The sequence below is a fragment of the Cyprinus carpio genome, chromosome A1, assembly GCF_018340385.1.
Source record: "Cyprinus carpio isolate SPL01 chromosome A1, ASM1834038v1, whole genome shotgun sequence".
NCBI classification, from domain to species: domain Eukaryota; kingdom Metazoa; phylum Chordata; class Actinopteri; order Cypriniformes; family Cyprinidae; genus Cyprinus; species Cyprinus carpio.
In genome coordinates this window covers 37,775,987-37,801,523 of record NC_056572.1, presented here as the reverse complement: position 1 = coordinate 37,801,523, position 25,537 = coordinate 37,775,987, and the positions used below count along the sequence as shown (strand labels likewise).

Here is a 25,537-nt window from a genome sequence, read left to right as displayed (position 1 = left end):
GCCATGTTTTTTTTTTTTTTTTTTGAAATAAGGTATCAAGTTCAATTTACAAATCTTTACGGCACATTTCAACAACTGAACACATTATGATTCGTGTTGATACAGCCCAAATAGCACAAAAAAACAAAACAACATAACCATAATCACACCTACGATAAACCCCGAATAAAAGGGGAAAGAAAAAGATAGGATGAGGGTCTTATTCTAACAGCAAAAAACAAGTTTAAAGCATATAAGAGTTCCTGGGCATTCCTGTCCATCAGGTAATGAAGGACTTTGTACCGACTTGTATCTTTAGTTCATTCTTCCATCCGCTGAAGTGAGGTTTAACCTTTACTATACTTACAATCTATGAATATAGTATTTGCACAAAGTAATTAAGTATCTTATCAAAAAGGTCTAGGTATTCTTATCCTTCAACAATACTCCAACCTTAATTGAGACCACAGTCAAAGGCTGTACTGATATATGTTTGGAATGAAGCCAGTTTTGAAATTCCAGCCAAAAAGTCTGTAGAAGTTCACACTGGAAAAACATATGTTCTACAGTTTCAATATCTTTCTCACAGAACCCGCATGAATTGTTCTCCCAATTAAATCAATTAAGTAGGAAGTTATTAGATGGATAAATGTCATTTAGAATTTTAAATGTCGCTCTCTTTAGGAAGAACTGGATAAGTAAAATAACGCTTCCTTATTTTCTTTGTCTTTTCTTCACTAAATTCTTGAAGAACATACTTTCTTTTCAGTTGACTGGGGAAGTACTGTTTGGATAATACATTTCTGATAAACTTATTTGTAAATTGTTTGCTCTTTAAATTTGTACCTTCAGTACATGATGGATAGTATAGGTGTAACTTAGGTTTTGGTGGCTTGTGTTAAAATGATGTAGTGAATAATGAAAGGCCACGATCGTTTTTGTATGTGTATGCCTCTAGCATTTGCTGTATAATGTTAAAAAGTTCATATAATTTTAAATGTATGTTGCCACCCTAGAAGTCAAAGTCTTTTTACATGTGACATTAACATGTACATATTTATTATTTTCTATTTTGTTGTTCTATTATTCTATTGTTTGACTTTTTTGTTTCAGATCAAATGTATATCAAGTGTTATCCATCCTCATAACACCTCCACAGATAGAGACTGAACTTCTGAGCACGGTCACCTTGTCTGCTTTGGGACTGTCAGGTGAATGATGCAGTACTTTCTGTGTTGGAATTTACATAACTACAGTACACAGACATAGTTTTGTTCCAGTTTTGCTGGGCTCATGTCTTCTTTGTGTCCCCAGCCAGCAATCAGATGCATCAGAACAAGTAAATTGCTTTAACATTAATGATAATGCAATGTCACTATTGTAATTAAACTTGACCCATCTGACGTAATTGTTCATGCCAGAGATTTAACAACATTGTCAGTCAGGAGCATATTTAACTTGATAGTGACTTCAGTTAGTGTGGTTGACCCTCTTGTTCTTTCTGGGTATAACAATTAGGCTAAGTAATCTCACTCTCTTCCATTTCCTTAACATGAAACTTTTGACTGAAACATGAACATTTATTGTCTGAATGGTTACTTTTTTGTTGTTTGTTTGTTTTTTGATACTGAACAGGTGTAGTGAAGATATTCAAAGAGACACTATCACTATCTGAAGTACAGAAAGCCGTACATCATCTCTAGCTGCAGTCGTTACAGTGCAGCCAGCTTCACAAAGACTGTGGGTCTGGTCACCAGAGAAATGGACAACAGGGAGTGCTTTTGGGGTTTTACTCCTGATGACCCCTGGCTACTGTAGCTGGGATTGCTTCACCAACGATGGAGGTCTTGAAGAGTAAAGTGTGTGTGCGTGCGCACGCATTGTGTTTTTACTGTAACAATTATGCTCACTTGCAGTCATGTGTTTTCAGTGTAGTGTAAGATGTGTTTATCTTATTATTCTTATTATTATTATTATACTCAAAAAACAATTAAAACTGTTAAATTGTGGAAATTATTCTCATTATTTTACTGTGTGTTTATTTGTATATGTTGTTATTTTGCTGAAAATACAAAATTCAACACACAAAATTCTGGTAGAGGTCATATTTTAATAATTTATTTAATATTTCTTTTATTTTTCACTGCTAATATCAGGGTTAACTTTCTAAAAATGTATGGAATGTTACATTGGCAGTTTGTACATTGTTTAAAACAAACATGAACAAAGGCAGAAGCCCTCAAAATATGGATTGTGGATGTCTGTAGTGCAAATTGCTGGGGGGAAATAAAAAAAAACGCTGTCGTGTCATAAACCGTAAAAGATCAATATGTATTATTATTTTTCTTATTTCTACTAGGTAAAAGTAACAAAGATAAAAGTACAGAAAATATTAACATTACGTACAAAGAGGTGACATAACATGTAAAGCACCCTTTATACATGTAACAATTAATAATACAAAACGAAAGTTTGGTGGAGGTGACGTATTTCCGCTCTTGAGTGGAGCTCCACTCGCCCACATGGAGGTGACCTAATTCACGGAAAAGTGTTGCCCGGACCATCATGGCTGGGCGGCGTCGCTGAGTTGAAGTAAATTACTTCCGCTCTTGAGTGGAGCTCCCCTCACACGTATACATCCGCAGACACACCCTCAAAAAAAAGAAAAGAAAAGCTAAGTATTAAAAGTGGGCGGGGCAGAATAAGGTGAAATAATAAACGAACAAAAAAAGCAATTGTTTGTTGGAGATATACAAGTCAAAAATAATAGATAAAAAAAGGTATAATAGAAAGCACAAAGACGGCACTGAAAAGGCCAGTACAACATTAAAACTCACTTTCAGTCAGCAGCGAGTGTTTGAAATAATTTGATCCGATGTGGATTATAATCACTAAACAAGGCAGAAATATTTATAAGCAATGCAAAAGACTCTGCACGCTAGACATTAACATTACCATAGAAAACATGGTAAGTGCAACCACTTGAAGAAATCAGACATCAGCTTCTTATTCTCTATCACAATTGTGTATTTATTTAGTAAATTATATTATCTGTCATAAATCTCGTCTCGAGAGTTTAGCTCCACGTAGCCTATCATAAAAAATATAATAATGTTTTTTGTTCGGGGAGCTTTTATAAAAATAGAGTTATTATCATTCAATATAAATGTGACGTATATAGGCTACTGTGGCTACAAATAAACAGAAACAGACTCGACTGAATAAGCAGGCTATTTTCATAAGCGTTAAAAATAAATAAATAAAATAGAAATACATATATTTCTGTGTGATTAATTTTGAGTCCTGATAAATTGATTCATTATGATCAATGTAGCCTATCACTTATTCTATAGTAAAACATCGATGCTTTTTGAATTTGAATATTTAACAAAGCATGCAAACAAAAGACCGCTTTTATCGTTTTTGCTTAGTTGTCGCGTTAGTTCCAGTGACTTATTTCTTGACTTATTAATGAGTCCCACTCCAGCCCTGTCATCAACTGTAGCAGATTGATGCTAATTATAATAATTATATTTATATAATGAAATATATAATTAATTATACTTATATAATTGAAATCAAATTTAAAATAAAATCTAACACATGAGTATACTGAGAATTTTTTTCTTGATAGTGTAAGTAGTGTTTGTCATGAAATTGAGTGGTGAATATCAACATTAAGCATTTGCCTTATTAAACCATACAATGGTTCTGATATGTGATGCTGCTCTTAGCCACTAGAGGGAGTGTGAGTATCCTTAATATGAGCTTCATATGAGTTAAAAACGAAAGTGAAGGAAGAGGAAAATAAACGACGCCATTTCAAGTCGAAACACCAACAATTGGTATTCAGACGGTCACAAGTTTTGTGGTAAGAATTCATTCAAGAATTCATTGATTCATATTCTTCATGTAAGCATGTAGTCATAAACGTAAGTGCAATGTGTTGGTCTTCCTTAAATGGGATTTCGAACCTGGATTATATTTCAACAGTTTAACAGCTCTGAACAAAATGACAAAAAAACATTGGGTATTAACTTAAAAGTAAATTATTTTGAAATGGATTCAGAATTATTCTGCCCGTTGGTGTATATAACATTATTAAATGTTTGCCTGCAGACTGAATGTCATCAAGTAAATGTTTTATATGCTGCTGATATGTGTAGTTCTGTACCATTACTCTTTTAAATGCACCGGGATGGAGTTATTGTACGTTTAGTAATCAGAAACAATCTCCATTTACCAATAATTATTAATTTGTTGCACAAACACACACAAACGGATCACATGCTTATGACTTCTGCCTTTAACTGTAATAACAATGATACATTCAGCAACATTGCAAAACAGCAGTGATGAACATTGCACTTTTACTGCATCCAAATTACCACAGCAGTATGTAAACTGTAATAGACTTAAAGCTGAAAGCTGAAACAGTGATTTACAATAGTACAAATGAACTTGGTATTGTCACTGAGTAAAGTGAATTATGCCATCAAAAAAAGCCCTATTGTTGTCAGGGCCTAAATTCTTAAGCCCTATTGCTTGCAAAGCATAACTCAATCTCTAAACACTCTTTTTAAAAAAGGAGGAGGACTCTGACACCAAAATGAGTCTCTGTGAAGAGAAAGATGAAGACACTTCCTCTAAAATGAGTTTTCCTGAATCGAGCTGCAATCAACCCATAACAAATCTGCCCTCTGCCTTCAGTGATGCAGCAGAGACCTCTGACCCCAGGTAAAACACTAGCCATTTTAGCATTTGGCAGATGCTTTTATCCAAAGTGACATACAGTGAATTCCAGAAAGCTGTGGTCTCATCACAGAGTCACACAAAATCACTTTCCAGAACTTTCACTGTTACAGTTCCTTACATTTTAACCATATTTATTAATTTTTGTATTTCACTTGACAATCTTATTATAGCAATTCTTGTGTCACTGAATCTATTTGTTGTGTTGCATATTTGTAAATTGCTTTGAATAAAAGCTTCTTCTAAATTAATAAATGGAAATCAAGGTCGCATTCAAGCTATAGACATGGAGATTGACAAACAGATTGACAAAAAGAGGTTTAAAATGCTGTTTGGTTTGTCTTTTGTCAGCATCCGCAGAAGGGAGAGACAGAGATCAGAGTCTTCAGCACCCAGCAGTGTGTCTGTGAAGAGTGACGGCTCTATGGAGCAACATCCTGTATTTAGTGATAGACCAGTAACCTCTGACCCTCTGTTAGTACAAACATTTATTTGCTACTTTAAAGCAGGGCATCTCAGATAAATAATAATGCTTTTAGTGAAATAACACTACATGTTCTCAAAAAAAACAAAAAAACAAAAAAAAAACATTGTAGCATGCAACAGGTGTACCAAAATCATATCTGATCGTCAGTGTATTTCTGATGGTCTTCAAGGGTCATTGAAATGCCTGTATTTGTCTTTTTGTTGCTCATTTCTTTTTAATTTTAGCAGCGGGGAGATACAAGAGCTGATCAGATCCGTGCCATCCTCTATAACCCATTATCAGACTCACATCAGACGGGAAAGAACTAAATCAGTCCTGCAGAAACAAATACTGGAGACTGGTGACCTGCAGAGTGTCAAAGACCAGCACAAAACCATTATGAAGAACAAGTATGAGAGATTATTTGAGGGAATCAAACTCCAAGAGAATCAAACCCTCCTGAACAGGATCTACACACAGCTCTACATCATAGAGGGAGAGAGAGAAGGAGTGAATGAAGAACATGAGGTTTTACAGATGGAGAAAACAGCAAGGACAAAACACTCACAAGACACTCCAATCTACTGCAATGACATCTTTAAAGCCTCAGCTGAAGCAGGATGTGAGGAGAAAGAACAAATCAAGACTGTTCTTACCAAAGGTATCGCTGGAATCGGAAAAACCGTCTCTGTGCAGAAGTTCATTCTGGACTGGGCAGAGGGAAAAGCCAATCAGGATGTAGATTTTCATGTTTGTGCTTCCATTTCGAGAGCTGAACTTGATCCGAGATCATCAGTACAGTCTTCACAGGCTTCTGCTGGACTTTCATCCTGAACTTCAAGATCTGGACTCACAGATTTATGAGGAGTGTAAAGTTGTGTTCATCTTTGATGGTCTGGATGAAAGCAGAATCACACTGATGTTTTCAGACAATCAGAAAGTTTGTGATGTGACTGAGACTTCATCAGTGGGGTGTGTTGATGTCAAAGCTCATGAAAGGAGAGCTGCTTCCCTCAGCTCTCATCTGGATCACCTCCAGACCAGCAGCAGTCAATCAGATCCCCTCCGAATACATCAAGCGTCTGACAGAAATTCAGGGATTCACTGAGCCTCAGAAGGAGGAATATTTCAGGAAGAGAATTAGTGACCAGCATCAAGTCAGCAGAATCATCTCACACATCAGAAGAGCAAGAAGCCTCTACGTCATGTGCCACATCCCCGTCTTCTGCTGGATCTCATCCACCGTGCTTCAGAAGCTCCTGGAAGAAGATCTGAGTGCAGAAATCCCTCAAACTCTGACTGAAATGTACATCCACTTCCTGGTGATCCAGATCAACATGAGGAACCAGAAGTATGAAGAGAGAGATCCAGAGAAACTCCTGCAGTCCAACAGAGAAGTGATTGTGAAACTTGCTGAAGTGGCTTACAAACAGCTGATTAAGGGCAATGTGATGTTCTATGAGGAGGACCTGATTGAGAGTGGCATAGATGTCACTGATGCCTCAGTGTATTCTGGGATTTGCACTGAGATCTTTAAGGAGGAATCTGTGATTCATCATAGGAAAGTCTACAGCTTCATTCATTTGAGCATTCAGGAGTTTCTTGCTGCTTTCTACGTGTTTTACTATTACAACAGACAAATATCTGTGACATCCAAGTTTTTTGATTTAATTTATAGTTTACTGGAAGGTGCAATAGATCAATCCCTTAAGAGTGAGAATGGACAGCTGGATCTGTTCCTGCGTTTCCTGCTGGGCATCTCACTGGAGGCCAATCAGAGACTCTTACAGGATCTTCTGTCACACACAGAGAACAGCTCAGAGAGCATCAAGAGAACCACACAGTACATAAAAGAGAAGATCAAAGATGGACATGGACTCTCCACTGAAAGATCCATCAATCTGTTCCTCTGTCTGCTCGAAGTGAAAGATCAGACTCTGTCCAGAGAGATTCAGGAGTTTGTGAAATCAGACAAACACTCAGAGAAGAAACTCTCTGCTGCTCACTGCTCAACAATTGCCTACATGCTTAAGATGTCAGAGGAGCCACTGGATGAGCTGGACCTCAGTAAATACCACACATCAGACGAGGGGATAAGGAGACTGATACCAGCTGTGATCAACTGCAGAAAAGCTCTGTGAGTGTTTAATCATGTATCAATCCTTTAATTTGAATGTCTTTTTCGAGAACAAGTCTGATATCATTTAAATACAGCTGAAGAATGAGGTAAACAATTAATTATGTATTTTACTCTTTCTCAGTCTTGCCAGCTGTAATCTCACTTGTCAGGATTGTGAAATTGTGTCATCAGCTCTACAATCCTCAAACACTGACAATAAACAGCAGGATCCAAGAAACAATCACAAGCACTAAACAGTACAAAATCTCATCTCCAAATAACTAAATAGTCCAAACTCAAAAACATATATAATGAACAAAGAAGGGAAGAAAAGGTTTCCAACAATTGTAAAATTGTACTTGCATTGTATTTAATTGGACTTTTTGTTTGTTTGGAAATTTCCAAGTGTTTTGAATGCCTATGATGTTAAAAAATTATGGAAGAAAAATATTGACAAGTGTCTTTGAAAAAGAAAAGCATATCAAATTGAAAAAAAAATTAAAAAATCTATATAATAATAATGCATTGCATTAACAGTGCTTGCTTTTTAATGCCTTGTATTCTCAGGGCTGGCATTTTTAGGGGCTGAAAATCGACTTGCAAAATCAGTTTTTGTGAATGAATGACTTGCTCTACCTCAGGGGTTCTCAACTCTGAACCTCGAGATCCACTTTCCTGCAGAGTTTAGTGCCAACCCTAATCAAACACACCTGAACAAGCTAATCAAGTATAAAAGCACTTAAACTACATTCATCAATATTTGTTTGCAAACCGTAGCTTCACAGGGTTGATTATGCAAAACTTAAACATATAATTAAAAAAAAAGTTATTTTGATCGTAATCAGGCCAGCTCATGACAACTATCTGATCTTTCTGCTTTATAACACCTCATGCATTGTAACAGAGAGTGATCTGACACAGGAGTCAAGGGGTCAAGAGCCCAGCTAAAGCAAACACTGATCCCCATGATGGTGGCATCATTTTAACCAATAAAACATCAACATCTGATCCTCTGTAATTCTCAATACCAGCAGGCATTCATTACTCATGCAAAATCATCATTTAATTAGTCTCTTAATTATCTCATTAACTTTAACACTTTGAGGACCTGGGATATTACTTGAAGACTTGCTTGTGACTTGAAAGACCCACCTCTGGCTGAAGTCAGTTGTAGTTCTTGTGTTTCTCTTTTCTTCAGTGATTCTGCTTGTTAACAGCAGCTGTTCATTACTAATGCTCAATCAGCACTTAATTAATCACTAAATTATCTCATGAACTTTAACACTGCTTCAGTGTTATTTTAACTCTATGTAGATTGGAACAATATGCATTCTGAGCAGAGTTGATTTAACTCTGGAGATTTTACTGTGTATGACTTTTTGATTTGTGCCACGACCTTTCATCAGCTCTGAGCTTAGAACAATGTTTGCGGCGAACATCAGATAGCCCAGGGGCAGAAGGGGTGGTACGGCCGACCTGGAAGACAAGGGGCAGGCCGTGTCTAAACAATATATAAGAGTGGAGCAGAAAGTATCAGTAGCACTGTTAGCATCTAGAGATGCTAACTGTTTAGGGGAGGATGCAAAGATGAAACCATAGCAGGTAGCCTGGAGGGTGAGAGTGAGCGTAAGTTAAGTCGGAAGATGGCATGTGGAGGGGTATGTGATGTGTCAGGAACCATGTTGAGGATAAGAGTGAGGAGGAAGTGATCTGAGGTGTGCAGTGGAGTAACCAGTACATGATCAGCGGAGCAGTGTTGTGTGTAAATAAGGTCAAATTGGTTTCCTGATTTGTGAGTAGCCATAGTTAACACTCTCTTGAGATCAAAAGAGGCAAGCAGTGTGCAGAAGTCTGCAGCCTGAGGTTTATCTAGGTGGATGTTGAGGTCTCCAAGCATAACTAGGGGAGTACCATCCTCAGGAAAGTTTGAGAGCAGCACATCTAATTCATCCAAGAAGTTACCTTGTGGTCCTGGGGTTGGTAAACAACTACAAAATGGATATTAAAAGGGTGATTATTTATATATAAATGTATATATAATATATGTATATATATATATATACACACACACACACACACTTGGTCTCCCCCAATGTTTAAGACATGGTTATAGCCTTGCTAAAAAGTTGCAGGTAGGTGTGTTTAATCCAGTTTGGAGCTATTCTTTGCAGGAAAGTGGATCTCGTGGTTTATAGTTGAAGGCATCTGCTCTACCTGTTGCGTCTTCATCAACTGGAACTACCAGTCTGCTGTAAACAAAGCAGATTTTCTTTCATCTATTGCTACTCATTCAAGTCTCAACCTCATGGCCCTAACTGAGACGTGGATCAAACCTGAGGACACTGCCACTCCTGCAGCCCTCTCCACTAATTTCACTTTTTCCCACACCCCACGCCCATTTGGGAGGGGTGGAGGGACGGGTCTACTTATTTTAAAAGAATGGAAATTTGATAGTCTACCATCTCTTACCTGCAACAGTTCATTTGAATCACACACAATTACTATTACCCACCCTGTTACAATCCATTTTGTAGTTATTTATCGTCCCCTAGGTCAGCTGGGTAACTTCTTAGATTAGTTGGATGTGTTACTCTCAAACTTCATTGGGGTAGGTACTCTTCTGGTATTATTCGGTGACTTCAACATCCACCTAAATAAACCACAGGCTGCTGACTTCAACACTCTGCTTGCCTCATTTGACCTCAAGCGTGTGTCTACTACAGCTACTCACAAATCAGGTAACCAATTGGAACCTATCTACAAGTGCTACTGCTCAACTGACAACACTTTAGTTACGCCGTTGCACACTTCAGACCACTTCCTCATCACTTCTAACCTCACAGTGACTCCGGTCCCAACTCACAATCCTCGGCAGGATTCCCTTTTCGGCGTAACCTGCGCTCACTCTCCCCCTCTCGCCTATCCTCTATAGTTTCATCCTCACTTCCTCCACCCTCTCAGTTTTCAGCACTGGACACAAACACATTCATGACATTCTTTGCTCCACTCTAACATCTTCCTTAGACAACTTTTGCCCCTTTCATCCAGACCAGCACGCACCACCTCCTCTTACTTCTCTGGTAGGTCCTTCAGGGTGCTTTGGAGTGTTGAGGTTTCTAAGTCACACCTTCTTGCTACTGGGCTTCCTCATGGCACAGTGCTCTTGTTCTCTCCAGACTGGACTATTATAATGCTATCTTGGCGGGCCTTCCTGCATGTACTATCAAGCCTCTGCAACTGATCCAGCATAGCCAACTTCTGCTCTCATCAAATTCAAGGTACTAATGCTTGCCTACAGGACAACCACTGGTGCTGCACCAATATACCTAAACTCGCTAGTTCAAACGTATGCGCCATCCAGAAGCTTGCATTCTGCAAGTGAACAACGCCTCGTGGTGCCATCCAAGAGGCACAAAATCACTCTTATGGACCTTTTCCTGGACTGTTCCTAGCTGGTGGAATAACCTGCCTATCTCAAACCGAGCAGCTAAGTCTTTAGCCATTTTCAAAAAACATCTAAAGACACATCTTTTTTTGCCATCACCTGACCAATTAATACTAGCACTTACCTATTCTATTCTGTTCTATTCTGTCTTTATATATATATAAAACACCTTGCTATGTGCACTGTGCTAGACCAACTTTGACTTGTCACAGCACTTGTATATTGTTGTTTTCTTGTTGGTCTGATTGCTTCTACTTTGTAAGTCACTTTGGATTAAAGCGTCTGCTAAATGTAAATGTAACACTCACTTGCACCACCTGCGGTGGTGAGCGACTAACAGCAAATGAAGATAATGCATCAATACTCAACTGCTATTCCTGCAGTTCCCGGATGTGTAAAGCTGAATATTCTGCCAAATTTGAACCAATGAATTTGTGGTAGCAAATTTGTGAAGTTAAATAAAATGGACCAAAATTTAAATGAAGGTTAATATAGATTTTTTTTTATTATTATGAAAATGTGTGTGAAATGTTTTGAATTGAAATATACAACTACGTTGAATTTATACAACTACACTAAAAATGCAAGCACTGAGAATAAAATGCATTAATATGCAATCACTGTTAATGCAATGGATTATTTTTTTATTTTTATTTGTGCCATTCAAAATGTTTTTTTGCTTTAAAGATATGTCATTTTTTTCTTCCATGATAAATGAACATATACACTTCTAAACAATTTTGATAACGATGATAAGCTCTTGACATTTTTACTCGATATGGATTACCCTATCAGTCTATTGAACAGCAGAAATAAATGTGACAACAGCTAGTCAGTCTGCAGGAAGCCAGTGAGGGAAATAAAAGCAAAACTGAAACCGAACTTGCATTACCCTCCAAAGTTGAGGAAACTGTTGAAAAAAGGAAACACAACATATATTACATGGAAGTGGTTTGGGTTTTTTTAAAGCATTGAAGCACAGATTAAGAGATAGTTCACACAGAATGCATTTCTGCTGTTTAAAACACAAGAATGAAGGTTAGTTGAAAAAAGTTTGATATGTTAAAATTTTTTTTTTTTTTTTTTTTTTTTTTTTTAACTTGAACTTCTTTTATAACTTAAGCTCTGCATTTTTAGAAAACAGTGTCATGCATGAGAAGCTATAAAAGAAGTGAGCACAATGGTCAAACACATCCATCTGATGTGCTTACATAGAAGTCAAAATCAGATTTATTTCTAAAGCACATTTAAAACAACAGAAGTTGAACAAAGTGCTGTACATCCAGAAAATAAAATAAAACATCAACAAAAAAGACAAATATATATATATATATATATATATATATATATATATATATATATATATATATATATATATATATATATAAAATAAACACAGAAACATAATTAAATGCCAAAGATTAAAAATATGTTTTAAGACTAGATTTAAAAGCAGACAATGTTGGGTCCAGCCTCACTGGTAAACTATTCTAGAGTTTAGGGGCAGCGACTGCAAAGGCCCAATCTCCCCTATGCTTCAGTCTTGCTCTAGGGACACTCAGAAGCATATATTCTGCAGACCTATCTGTTTATCAAGTTTAAAATCACTATCCACGATTAAACCCAGATTTGTAATGGAAGGTTTAATGTAAGGAAGTAAAGAACCCAATCCATCAAAGCTTTAATGTCATCAAGGCAGTCTAACACTAATTTTAAAGAGATGGTATCTTTTCATTTCAATGGAAGTTTAAGGTGTGTGTTGTCTGCATAACAATGAAACAAAATGCCATACTTCATTAGAATAGACCCTAGTAAAAGCATGTAAAGGCAAAACAACATCTGGTCAAGAATAGATCCCTGAGGGATATGAAAGGGGTGCTGACAGAGAAACAAAATCTCCAAGACGGACAGAAAACTTAGATAAGACATTTTATATATAATATAAAATCAGATAGATAAGGCCTAAACCACTCTAAAGCAGTACCTTTGATACCAACACAATGTTCTAATCAAGAGATCAGAATATTATGATCAGTGGTGTCAAATGCAGCTGTGAGATCTAAAAGCAAAAGAAGGCAGAATCTCCGGAGTATGTGACCAATTAGAGATCATTAAAAACTATTAAAAGTAGAAATAGAAAAACAATGTAAAAGTACAACAGAAAAATGCAAATACACATCCTGTGTGAACTGGACGAGATGGTTTGCAAAATATGTCATTGGTTGGTTCCAACAAAAAGGCACAATCCCAGCAACAACACTGAGAGTATGAAAATGCAGTCCCATATTAATCTGTGTAGCATAATGACTGGTTTACAATGTTTACATTTTGTACTTTTTACTCAAATCTCTAAATCATTTAAAAGGTGTAAAACCAGTGTATAGTTAATATTTTATATATATATATATATATATATATATATATATATATAAATCTTGTATCACTTCAAACATTTGGGATTTTTGCTGCCATTGTTTTGATAAGTTACAAGGCAACCTAACTTATATTGTTTTAAAGTAGAATCAGTTGAATAAATTTCTTTGGAAAATGATTCACTCTTTCAAATCACTCAAAACATCACGCACTGATGAATGAATGAATGAATGAATGAATGATGCATCTATATAGCGCTTTATTGTGTACTGTTGTACACCCAAAGCACTTTACAATCATGTGTGTGTGTGTGGGGGGGTCTCTCCTCAACCACCACCAGCAGTGTGATGCATCCACTTGGATGATGCGACGGCAGCCACAGTACAACGGCGCCAGTGCGCTCACCACACACCAGCTACAGGGGGTCATAGAACAAATACAGAGCCAATCAAGTGGTTGGGGATTATTTGGAGGCCATGATTGACAAAGGCCAAGGGGGCAATTTGGCCAGGACACCAGGGTTACACCCCTATTCTTTACAAGAAGTGCCATGGGATTTTTAATGACCACAGAGAGTCAGGACCTCGCTTTAAGACGGTGCTTCTTGTCAGTATAGTGTCCCCGTCACTACACTGGGGCGCTAGGACCCACACAGACCACAGGGTGAGCACCCCCTGCTGGCCTCACTAACACCTCTTCCAACAGCAACCTAGTTTTCCCAGGAGGTCTCTCATCCAGGTACTGACCAGGCTCAGCCCTGCTTAGCTTCAGTGGACAACCAGTCTTGGGCTGCATGGTGATATGGCTGTGGCTGATGACGTCTGCTGGCCAGAACAGTGTAAATGTAATGAATACTCAGCCCAAGCATGCATATAGAATCCTTTTACAAACCAATTGCAAATGTTTTCTTGAAATAGCAGCATTTATTCTTAAGTAATTTATGATATCTTGATTTGTTTCATTTATTTGAATTACAAATACTTGCAACCATAGTTGCTTTCAGGAAACACATTCCTGATTAGTAGCTATAGAATTTCCATTTTAATGTGCAACATTACCTGAGCGAGGTGATTGTCAGTGTTGGCGTCATCACATTCATGAGATAAATGAAGATCTGCATGCTGATCAAGGTATTGCCGGAGGATTAATCAAATTACATTCTGAATTTATTTTTAGTGTTATTGTTTTATTGTCATGGCATATTTATTATGATTAATCTCCAATCTTGCCTACAATACAATGCTATGCAGTCATTGCACTCAAACCCAGAGGATATGACACAATTAAGATGATCAGACCAGTTATTTTTGAATAATCAGCTAATCTAATAATATATTACTTGATGATTGTATCGAAAATTAAAATGTGCATGAAAACAATTCTAATATTATTATTGTTTAATTTTTGCAGTCTTGTATTTGATGTTTTTATGAAATCTTGTCTAATTGTTTAAACCTTGTTTAATATTCATTTGGGTTTATTTGGTGTTATTTTTAAGACGAAGACGCGACAACATCCAAATACGAATACTCGCCTACATCCTAATGGGTGTATTTCTAAGGCGAAGACGCGCCCACTGCCATGGAGCTGAGCCATGATATTGAGTACACCTGTGCCACGCAATTATTGCGGCGTGTTAGTGTTAGCTTTGATTCTTCTCCTGTGTTGTGTTGGCAGAAAAGGACTTGTTTGTTTATATTTTCCTGTTGCTTTCCCCTGGTGAGTTGCTTGTATTATTTATTTTCTTTAGCCGCCGATTATAGTCTAAATGTGTGTTTGTTATAGGGATGTGCGCATGAATGCAGGTAGCGTAAAGTTACAATAGTCTAATCTCGCTGGTGAGGTAAGAGATTTTATTGTGGGTTCTTTTGCGTAGGGGGAAATTATTTGAAGTGTTTTATTTGTTTTTGTTTGCAGGTGCGGCCAAAGAGTGCTAGCTGCTGTTTTGTTTATAAACCCGGTTTATATTGCTGGTTTGCAGTCTGAACCATGTGGACGTCGCGGCGTTTTAATAACTCTAATGTTTCTATGTGAGGTTTTGTTACTGTGTGTTTTTAAAAGATTATTCTGCCCAAGTGCTCTGTATGATATCTGTGAGTAAGGACTTTGATATTTGTCTCTTGTGCAAGTGCATTAAACTAATAGGCTTTGTATTTTTGCTCAGTGAAGCCGCTTTTTAAATATTAATCGGGAGTTACTTGTTGCATTTTTGCTGTCTTGTATTTTTCTTTTTTTGCGTTTATACAAGTGTATGTTACCATTTATATAAATATATCCACCTCTGATTTTCTGGGTTGTGATTTTTGAGACTTAACAGAAGGAGAGAATATATTTGTGGTTGGTTTTTTGTTTTTTTTGTTTTATCACTTTTTGGTTTATCACTGCTTTAAGAATTACGCACTGATTTGCTGTGTGGTTTGTCCCTTCTGTTAAAGTGGATTTAATCTGGTCTCTTATCAATTGTGGGAAAATAACTGGTATTTTAAAACCTTTTTAAGAGAATCTTTTTTTTTTTTTTTTTTTTTTTGTTTGGTAAAATTGGTACTATTCTTGGAAAGTCGCGTCTCTGTCTTTAATCCCATCCGAATCCGAACCAGCAGGGTCCTTCATCTTATTGTAATTTCTTTTGGTTTAACTTATTTTCCTGGTTGAAAAAATAACCCAGGTGGCATACCCAGGTTCTTTTCATTTTTTAATACTTTTAGCGAAAGGTTACACTAGCATTAATAAAAAGGTGGTCAGACTCTGAAGTATTGCGCAGCCATATCACCCTGTAACCCATAGCTGGTTCCTCACTGAAGCTAAGCAGGTATAAGCCTGGTCAGTGCCTGGATGGGGGACCTCTTGGGAAAACTGGGTTGATGCTGGAAGAGGTGTAAGTGAGGCCAGCAGGGGGTGCTGCTCATGCACATGCATCACATCACACTATACTGTCAAAAAGCACCATCTATCGGATGAGATGTTAAACTGAGGTCCTGACTCTCTGTGGTCATTAAAAAAATCCCATGGCACTTTTTGTTCAGAGTAGTCTCATTCAATTTTAAGCACATATAAATCATGAAATATGCTTCAGAATAACACAATCTGATTAATGATTGTAAACTGTGGTTGATATGTTTTGGAGAAGTATCTGTGATGAATTGCATATCAATTAATCACAACAACCCCATGCTATGATGTGATTAAAGGCCTATAGTTGGGAAGTATGCAATTTTGGATTCATGAAAAAACGTCCAAAATAAAGAGTCTTTAGAACACACAGGGACAAGTAATATGTGACAAATATATGGTTTCTATGTGATTTGGAGTAATGTTTTATAAGAATAAAGGATTGTCTGAGAAATGCTAAGTGGGTGTAATATTATAAAAAGCTACAAATAATATATTTTTGCATCATTATATCAAAATTCACATCACAATTGGATGGTATTGCAAAGTAATTAAAGAAAATTATATTTTCAAATAATAAGCTTTTTGGTGTTTGCACCAAATTAGAAACTGAATCTTTATGCATGCATGTCTGCATATGAGTATTTTGGAAAAGAAGGCGGTGATAAAAGCATACTAACTAATCATTGTCCATTTGCAGGTTGTCTGGCTGTATGGTGACAGAGAAAGGCTGTGGTTATTTGTCTTCAGCTCTGAGTTCAAACCCCTCACACCTGAGAGAGCTGGATCTGAGCTACAATCACCCAGGACAATCAGGAGTCCAGCTGCTCAAACACAAACTGCAGGATCCAAACTATAAACTACAGATACTCAAGTATGACAAATCTGGTGTTTTTTTTTCTCAGTAGATATGCCTGATATTACTCACAGAATTGCATGTTGAGATTTTGATGTAAGTTAATATTTTATAAAAATGCAGTAGTTAACAGTGGATATGTCACTATAATTTGGTATGTCTGTGTTACTGTAGTATGGACCATGGAGGAGGGACCAGGGTTTCACCAGGACTACGAAAATGTATGTTTTAAAGCAAACACACAGAAACTTTCCTCACGTACCAACTTTATACTGATGTCATCTGGATCATTCTCCAACCAACTAACTAAATAATCTAAATTTAGTTTATTAATTTGTAACACAAAGTAATTATATGTAACTATTTCTATTTAACTATAATTATTGTTATTATAATTAAATAATTACTTTGATGCCTGTATATATAATAAAAATAAAAAAATCAGTGTGAAAATAGTAACCACTGCAAATAGCAAACAGATCAAACATTTTAAGAAAAATGTGACTTTACAAAATAGACATTACACAAAATAGCCCAAAACAATAAATATGAAAACATATGTTTGTGCTTTTGGAAATGGATCTCAACTATCCCTTATTATTTTGCATTGTAGCCTAATTTTGAGCAATTGTGTGCTTTATTTATTTATAAATTCATATAAGGGTGTACTTTTGCCCAACTTTTGGTAAAAAACATCTTGAACCCTGATCAGGGGAATATATATTTAGGGAATATGCTTTATTTAATTGGGGGGGGGGGTTGATTTAGGGAATATGCAGTCACGGAGTGTGTGTGTATGGGGATAGAAAGAACACAAGAGATTTTAATGTATCCCCCAATTGTAAGTCGCTTTGGATAAAAATCGTCTGCAAAATGACTAAATGTAATTAGCCATAAGCATCCCATACACTATACAGCAACAGCACCATACTAAGTTTAAACAACTTGCATTTAATTAATTCCTATTATATTTCAACTAAACAAAAAACATTTGGGGCTCAAGCCCCTTGTCATGGTGCTTACTGTATAGGAGCGAGGAACATTGAGACGAAGGAAAGTAACGAATAATAGTCTTTAATTATCCAAACGGGGAAACACAGGGCAGGCAGGAACACACACGTAGCACATCAGGAGATGAACAAGACCTGACAAAGAAACATGGGGCAGACCACACTATAAATACTGAACTTAATGAGGGATAACTGACGAACTCGGGTGAATAAAATGAAGCAATAGACAAGGGAGAAAACTCTCGGAAGGTGCGTCCTCACGCTGCGGAAACAACAGAGGGAGGGATGGGTGGGACCTTGGGAGGAGGATGGCCAACAGAGTCCAGGGCGGAGACGATGGAGAGAGGAGCCAGGGAGGAGACAGGAGGAGCCAGGGCGGACCAGGCAGAGGGAGGAGACAGAAGGAACTTGGAGCAGGTGCAGCCAGGCCACAGCCATGAAGGCGAACCACAGTGGAGCTGACGGAGGGAGGAGGAAAGGCTGACGACTCCAGGGGGCCGACCGACAGCAGCAGAGCAGGTAGGAGAGGAGTCCAGGGCAGAGATGGAGAGCCGTAGAGCCAGGGTGATGGGGAGCATCCGGAGGTTCAAGGCGGAACAGATGGCTCAGGCGACCGAGATGGAGGCGGGGATCCGGAAGGCCGTGGTGGAGCTGGAGCGACACATGACCGAGGAAGAACAACAGGGAAGGAGGAGTCTGACAGAGCCGGAGGGACGAGGCGCAGCCGGAGGAGTGGAGTCCCAAGGCGACAGATGGTCGATGACCGACCAAGGCGGAGCCGGAGGGATTGCCGGGCCATGGCAAAGAGGAGGGAGCTAGGAGCCATGGTGGAGCCACTGGGTCGACGGGCCAAGGCAGAGTCTGGGACTCAGAGGCTGGAGGCGGAGTCAAGGGATTCTCTAGCCACATCGGCGATGGAGACTGGCAGAACCACGGGGCTCGCACCGTACTGATGGTGGGCTGAGAGCGAGCAGAGGGACTGCCAGACGACAGCAGTGGAGGAAGCAGAAGCGGGTGGGTAGTCGGGCATTTGTGAGCCTCCAAGCTTTCAGGGCTGGTGTGTGCTGCCCACACACACCAAATTGTGACTCCCAGCACGGGGAGTGTGACTGAAAGGGGAACGACAGGGCTGAACTCGGGAACAGAGTCTCTCTCTGAACTGGACGTGGAAACAGAAGTCCTCTTTGGGCTAAATTCAGGAATGGGAGCCCTCTCTGTGCTAAACTCCGGAACAGGGGCCTTCACTAGGCTAGACGTGGAGACAAGAGTGACAGAGGACTCAGACGAATGAGGGAGGAGAGGGGGCAGGTCGGCATACCAGTCTATAAGGTCTACCTTCACTTTCCATTCATCTAGATGCCCTAATAGATTACCCTCAGCCATGGTGCAGTGGGCGGAGCTCCTCTCCGCAATCTCACTGCCCCCGGCTTTCTCCCTTGTGGCGGGCGTGGTAGCCGGCTATTACACCTGGACTGACATCATAAACAGCACCGGGTCCGTGGCGATCTTCAGCTCTGTCGCTCCATGCAGTGATGGCTCACGGACTCGAAGAAACAAAAGCCTCACCGAAAAAGGTGGGCTCGGGCTTGAGGTGATGGTGGGCTGGGCTCTGGGTCCGGAGTGGAACTGACAAGATCCTCCTCGAAACAGACGTTGAACGGGGATTTGTTGTTTCGCCTGTATCCTCTCCACAAAGGCGGCGAAATCCGCTCGAGGTCCATCTTTGGACGACGGCGCTTTGCACGCGGGTTTCAAGCTTACATCATAGAACACGCAGAGCATGTCGTCTGGGTAGCTGGTGAGCTGGGCAATGGCCAAAAACAGTATGGTATGGCCCTCGAGCGATCTCTCCCCCTGCTCCAGAAGGAGGAGGAGGTAATCCGTGCAGAAGAAAGGGTCGTAGATATCCATGGGGAAAACAGAAAAAAAAACACTAAACAAAACGCGGAAAACAAATGGGGGAGTAAACACAAAGTTTTTCTAGGTTGGGTCTTCTGTCAAGGTGCTTAATGTGTAGGAGCGAGGAACGCAGAGATGATGGAGAGTCTTTAATTATCCAAAGGTTGGGAAACACAGGGCAGGCAGGAACACACACGTAGCACATCAGGGCTGCATCCGAAAAGTGAAAAATGCTGCCTTTGGAGGAGGCATTCCAAGGTAGGAAGGCATAAAGGCATGTCCGAATTCAATGTTAGCTTCAGTTCCTGTATCCTGAGATGCCTTCATCTGGCCAATTTTTGAAGGCAGCATAGATGTATTCTTTGCTGCCTTTGATATTCCACAATCCTGTGCGTTCCATTTTGTGGACAGTTAAGCTAAAAAAAATAAAGATGGCATCTGAAAGTGATGATTTACACAAAAAATCAGTTTGTGTGTAAATGTACATTTTTGGATCAATGTTTTCCACTTTTGATGTCATTTCTATCGAGAATTTATTATTGCAGTAATTAAATAATCACTTAGTTATCACCAAAGCTCTCAATTTTTTTCTTGTAGATCATCAAACCGTTACTCCGCCTCAGAAGTCTGTCCAAAATCATAAACAAGAGAAACAATCACGTGCCTCTGCAAGTCATTGCCTGATAGGGCAGTGAGGCAACAAGTCAGCTGCCTAAGTTTTCGGATGCAGCACAGGAGTCAAACGAGACCCGACAAGGAAACATGGGGCAGACTACACTATAAATACTAAACTTAACAAGAGATAGTTAACGAACACAGGTGAATCAAATGAAGCAATAGACAAGGGAGAAAACTAGGTCACGGAGCACAAGGGGAGAAAAACACACACAGACAGGTCCATATCCCTGATACCCCTAATAAGGGCACATTTGTTTTTAACCCTTGTGTGGTGTTCATATTTTTGTTACTCAGCCAGTGTTTGGCGGTCTGGTGGCCCCGCTGCAGTTTAGGGTTTTTAATTCAACACAATCAAAAATTATATGTTAAAATACTCAGCAGATGTTTACTTCATCCCAATTACAAGCAATATAAACAACATATATGGTCAAAATTTGCCCTTTACCTTTGTTAGAGCATATTTATGAATTAAATTGCTACAACCTTGTGCTGGAATGGCAGGGGCTGAAGCACAAAACTGACACTTATACTCGCACTCTTACGAACTCTCTCTCTCTCTCTCTCTCTCTCACACGCACACACGCACATACACACAAACACATACTAATAGCAAGCCCAGAAAATAGGAGGATAGAGTGAAGGTACACATGACCTAAAATTTCCACTCTTTATTACCTCTGGGTTCAGTGGAGCCGAACATCCTGTATGTAATGTAAGTGTGTGTGTGTGTGTCTTGGGGGGGGGGGGTGTACAGTGAGAGGTCATTGAAAATGTGTTCTGATATATGTTCTTCACAGAAAATGAGCTAAGGCCAGTGAGTCTGAGTTTGAAAAAAAATAATTAATCGTATCATTTTTTCTTTTGATAAAAAATGAAAATGGGTTCAACAGACCTGAACACAATACAAGGGTTATTTACCATAAAAACTTGATTAAACCATCAAATATAAGGAAAATATTTTTATTTTTTCGTATTTTATATGAGGGAAGAACAAAACACCAAATTTGGTTTAGGTATCTATATTACAAAATTATTTGACAAAAAAAGAGACAAACTACAGTTACAGGTTTTATTTTATTATGCAAAAACATCAACAGCAACAACAACAAAAGCTCACAGGAAAAAAGCATAAACTGACTCAGTTACTGATATTTTTGATACTGATATTTAAATTCTCTTTAGTTTTCCATCCATTTTTAATTCATTTGTATGACAGCCTGGCCTGAGAAAAAATTTAATAAAAAAATCAGGCAAAAATCATTACATCATTTCTTTCAGTACCAACATAACAAACATAACAACAATATAACACAAATGTAATGTGTGCATGAAATGTAAATTACATTTAAAGCTACATTAATAACATTCTTAATGTGGTGGAGAAATCATTCTGAATGCTTGAGCAACCTCTTCTTTTTTTCAAAACACCAGTATTTATCATTGAAAACAGCAGTGACATATAAGATGAACGGTCATACATTCTTTTTTAATTATTATTATTATTAATTTTTGTTTTGCATTTTTGTACACTTATTGGATCATATAATTTCACAATTCAATCATTGTAATGTCAGATCAGTCTGGTTCCTCTTAGGGTTTTTCCCTCAACAACCTAACAATGTTTCTTTGCCGCAGTTGCTCATGACTTTACATGACATTGCATTAATGTTTAACCTGGGAAAACAGTATAAATAAATCAGTAAATATCTGTAAATGTAATATAAGTGTTGTGCCAAATTGAAACCAACAAGGGTTTTTTTCAGGCAATTGGCAAATTAAACTAATTGTGCAAATATGCAAAAATACTGTATAGACCAATTCATTTTATTATTATTTAACAGAATAATGCCTTTTGTGTGGGGTTTCTTGGATGGATTTCTTTTAATAAAAAAAATATTATTCAAAAAGCAAGGGGAAATTATCCAATCTCCACATTTATATGAAATGAAAGTCCAGGCAAGACAGATTGTGATTGCATAATGATGCTGAATTAAATAACTTGTAAATATGTTCTCAAAATTAAGAATAATATTTGGAAACAAGGACTGTAAAATGCTATGTAGTATTTGGGATTTGGTGCTAGGGATTATGAGCATAACTTTATCTCTATCTCTGCTATATTATAATAAAAACACAAGTCCAGGATATACAGTAACTTGATGTATGTGTGTTGGGATACATGAACCCCCCCCCCCCCAAAAAAAAAAAAAAAAAAAAAATATAGTATTGTAAAAGATCTCTTTTTTTTTTCTTCTCTCTTCTTGCGTTCAGATGCCTGTGATCTCACACTGGATCCAAACACAGCACATGCTAAACTTGTCTTGTCTGAGGACAACAGGAAGGTGACACGAGTGGAAGATCATCAGCAGTATCCTGATCATCCAGACAGATTTGATGGTTTTGAGCAGGTTCTGTGTAAGGAGAGTCTGACTGGACGCTGTTACTGGGAGGCTGAATGGAGTGGAAGGGGAGCTGATATTTCAGTAGCTTATAAGGGAATAAGGAGGAAAGGGCTGAGTGAAGATTGTTGGTTTGGATACAGTGAAATGTCCTGGAATCTGTATTGCTCTAGCCGAAGTTATTCTGCTTGTCACAATCTAAAGCAAACAGATATTCCTGCCCCTTCATCATCTAAAAGAGTTGGAGTGTATGTGGACTGGTCTGCTGGTACTCTGTCCTTCTACAGCATCTCTGATACACACACACTCACACACTTACACACATTCAACAACACATTCACTGAACCCCTCTATGCTGGATTTAAGGTTTATCCAGACTCCCCTGTGTTGTTGCAGTAGAACAGCCGAACCCCCTAGACATACCTGTCACATAAACACACAGCTAAATATGCTTGAAACATGATCCTAGTTTTAAAGGGAGACAAAACTCTTGTTTATTTTGATGTTATCTATTTTTGTTTTTGTAAAGTTTGAATTTATAAATTATTTTATGAAATTGTTATCTTTTGTTATAACATGAAACAGTATATTTGAATCATCCTATTCTTATAGACAGAAAAAAAAAACCGAATTAGTCGCTGTCACATTCATCTTCAGCATCTACTCAGTGCCTCATTCTGTTTTTTTTTTTTTGTTTTTTTTTGCTACTATTATAGTATACATTTTAGAATTTGAATACAATCACCAATCGTTTAATAAGAAAAAAAGAAACTTGTATGCTGATTTGCTTCTGTTCTTGTTATATTTGAGTTCTAATTTCTTGTTTATTTCCTGTTTTCTGTGTATATGTTCTCATTTGTTTCTAATTACTGATTATTTCATCCTTTGTTTTATTCACTGAATGTCCTGTCTTGTCTTAACATGGTCAGCTTGTGGTTTAATAAAGACAGCTTACTATATATATGAAATATACATGTTTAGTTATACAAATTAAAATATGGCTGCAATCATAAAGGTACAAGCAGAATAGTTGGAGTAGAATGTATTGATGGAAGCTAAATGTCAGGTTGAGTCAACCTTTATTTGTACAGCGCTCTATTTTGTGTCAAAGCAGCTTTACAGAGTCAAACAGGAAAATAGTGTGTCGCTAATGTAAAAGGACAATAGAAAACATTACATTTTTCAGTTAAAGGTGGTTCATCATTGATTTAGTGATGCCATCGTCCAGCTCAGTTCAAATAGTATCTGTGCAAAACAGTTTTGCCAGAAATTAAGTGTCCCTAACTAAGAAAGTCAAAGGTGGCAGTGGCAAGGAACCAAAACTCAATCAGTGACTGAAATTAAGAAAAAAACCTTGGGAGAAACCAGGCTCAGTCGGGGGGCCAGTTCTCCTCTGGCCAGATAAAACCAGCATGATGTGGTTTATTTCCAGGTTGCAACACAGGTCAGATTTTGTAGAGAACTCATCTGGTTCCAGTGGTCTTGTGCCAATGGTCGTCAAGATGACGAGGTCTTTGTAAGGGATCTGTCTCTGGGGTGCATCTAGTTTATGTGGTCTTTGCAGACATTCAGGTGCTGATCCACCATCTGGTCTGGATATGGACTGGATCCGTATGGCTATAGTGACCTTGGAATAAGAATGAAAGAGACTAATATTAGCGTAGATACCATTCTTCTTACAATTTAACGAGTACATCGGGTGTTATGGAAAGTGTTCCTGATTCTGGTTTTCATAATTAATGCAGCCTAACAATCCTTTAACGGATTTGAGTATTAGAAATGTGTTAGTGTGTTATGTGTAAACCAGGTTAAAGAGATGGGTCTTTAATCTAGGTTGAAACTGACAGAATGTGTCTGCCTTCCGAACAACACTAGGTAAATTGTTCTAGAGTTTCTGCACTAAATAGGAAAAGGATCTACCGCCCGCAGTTGATTTTGATATTCTAGGTATTATCAAATGGCCAGAGTTTTGAGATAGCAGTGGACGTGAAGGACTATAATGTTATATGAGCTTGCTCAAGTATTGAGGAGCTAAACCATTCAGGGCTTTACAAGTAATTAGCAAGATTTTAAAATATACAAAATTTTTAATAGGGAGCCAGTGTAGTGTTGACAGGAGATTAGCAGATCAAATTTAATGCCACAATTGACACTTTTCATTTCATTTTATTTGTGACAACAGTCAGGAATTTAGTTTAACTGTGCAGGGGCATTTTTGTCCCAAGCCCCCGTTAATTTCTGACCTGTGGCCAGCAGCCTTACAGATACTCTGCCTATGGTCTTTACCTTTGGCTCAGACTCGTTCACAAGCTGCATGTGCAATAAAGAGCTGCTTCATCTTTGACAAACAATGGAGGACATTTGCAAGTTCAGTTTCCAACAATGGATTGTAGGTAAACATCCACCTCATCTCGTGCTCTTTTTTTATTTCCTTTCTCCACTGCAAACATTCCAGTGTGTAAGTGAACTATCCGAATGACTCAAACTGAATTGCAAACCATTTTAGACCTTTTTGCAAACCCATTTGACCGATTAGTTGAGTGATTCATTCGCATATCTGGCACCACCAGTTCTGATTCTAAACAGTGGATAGAAAGCACATATGACTTGATTGCTGAAATATTATCAGAGAAAATGATTTTCAGGTCAGTATATGTCAATATATATCCATC

The 25,537-nt window shown here is 38.1% G+C and overlaps 1 protein-coding gene across 1 annotated transcript; it reads left to right on the top strand.

Moving 5' to 3' along the window:
- Positions 1–3,746: 3,746 nt before the first annotated feature.
- LOC122147443 (protein NLRC3-like) lies at positions 3,747–23,833 on the top strand. The gene is given in 11 exon segments (XM_042770078.1): positions 3,747–3,850; positions 4,568–4,716; positions 5,083–5,205; positions 5,443–5,792; positions 5,832–5,941; positions 5,943–6,167; positions 6,169–7,334; positions 7,459–7,563; positions 16,709–16,897; positions 17,054–17,100; positions 22,738–23,833. Coding segments are annotated over 10 exon segments (2,970 nt in total). The 5' UTR covers positions 3,747–3,850; positions 4,568–4,588; the 3' UTR covers positions 23,265–23,833.
- Positions 23,834–25,537: the final 1,704 nt, after the last annotated feature.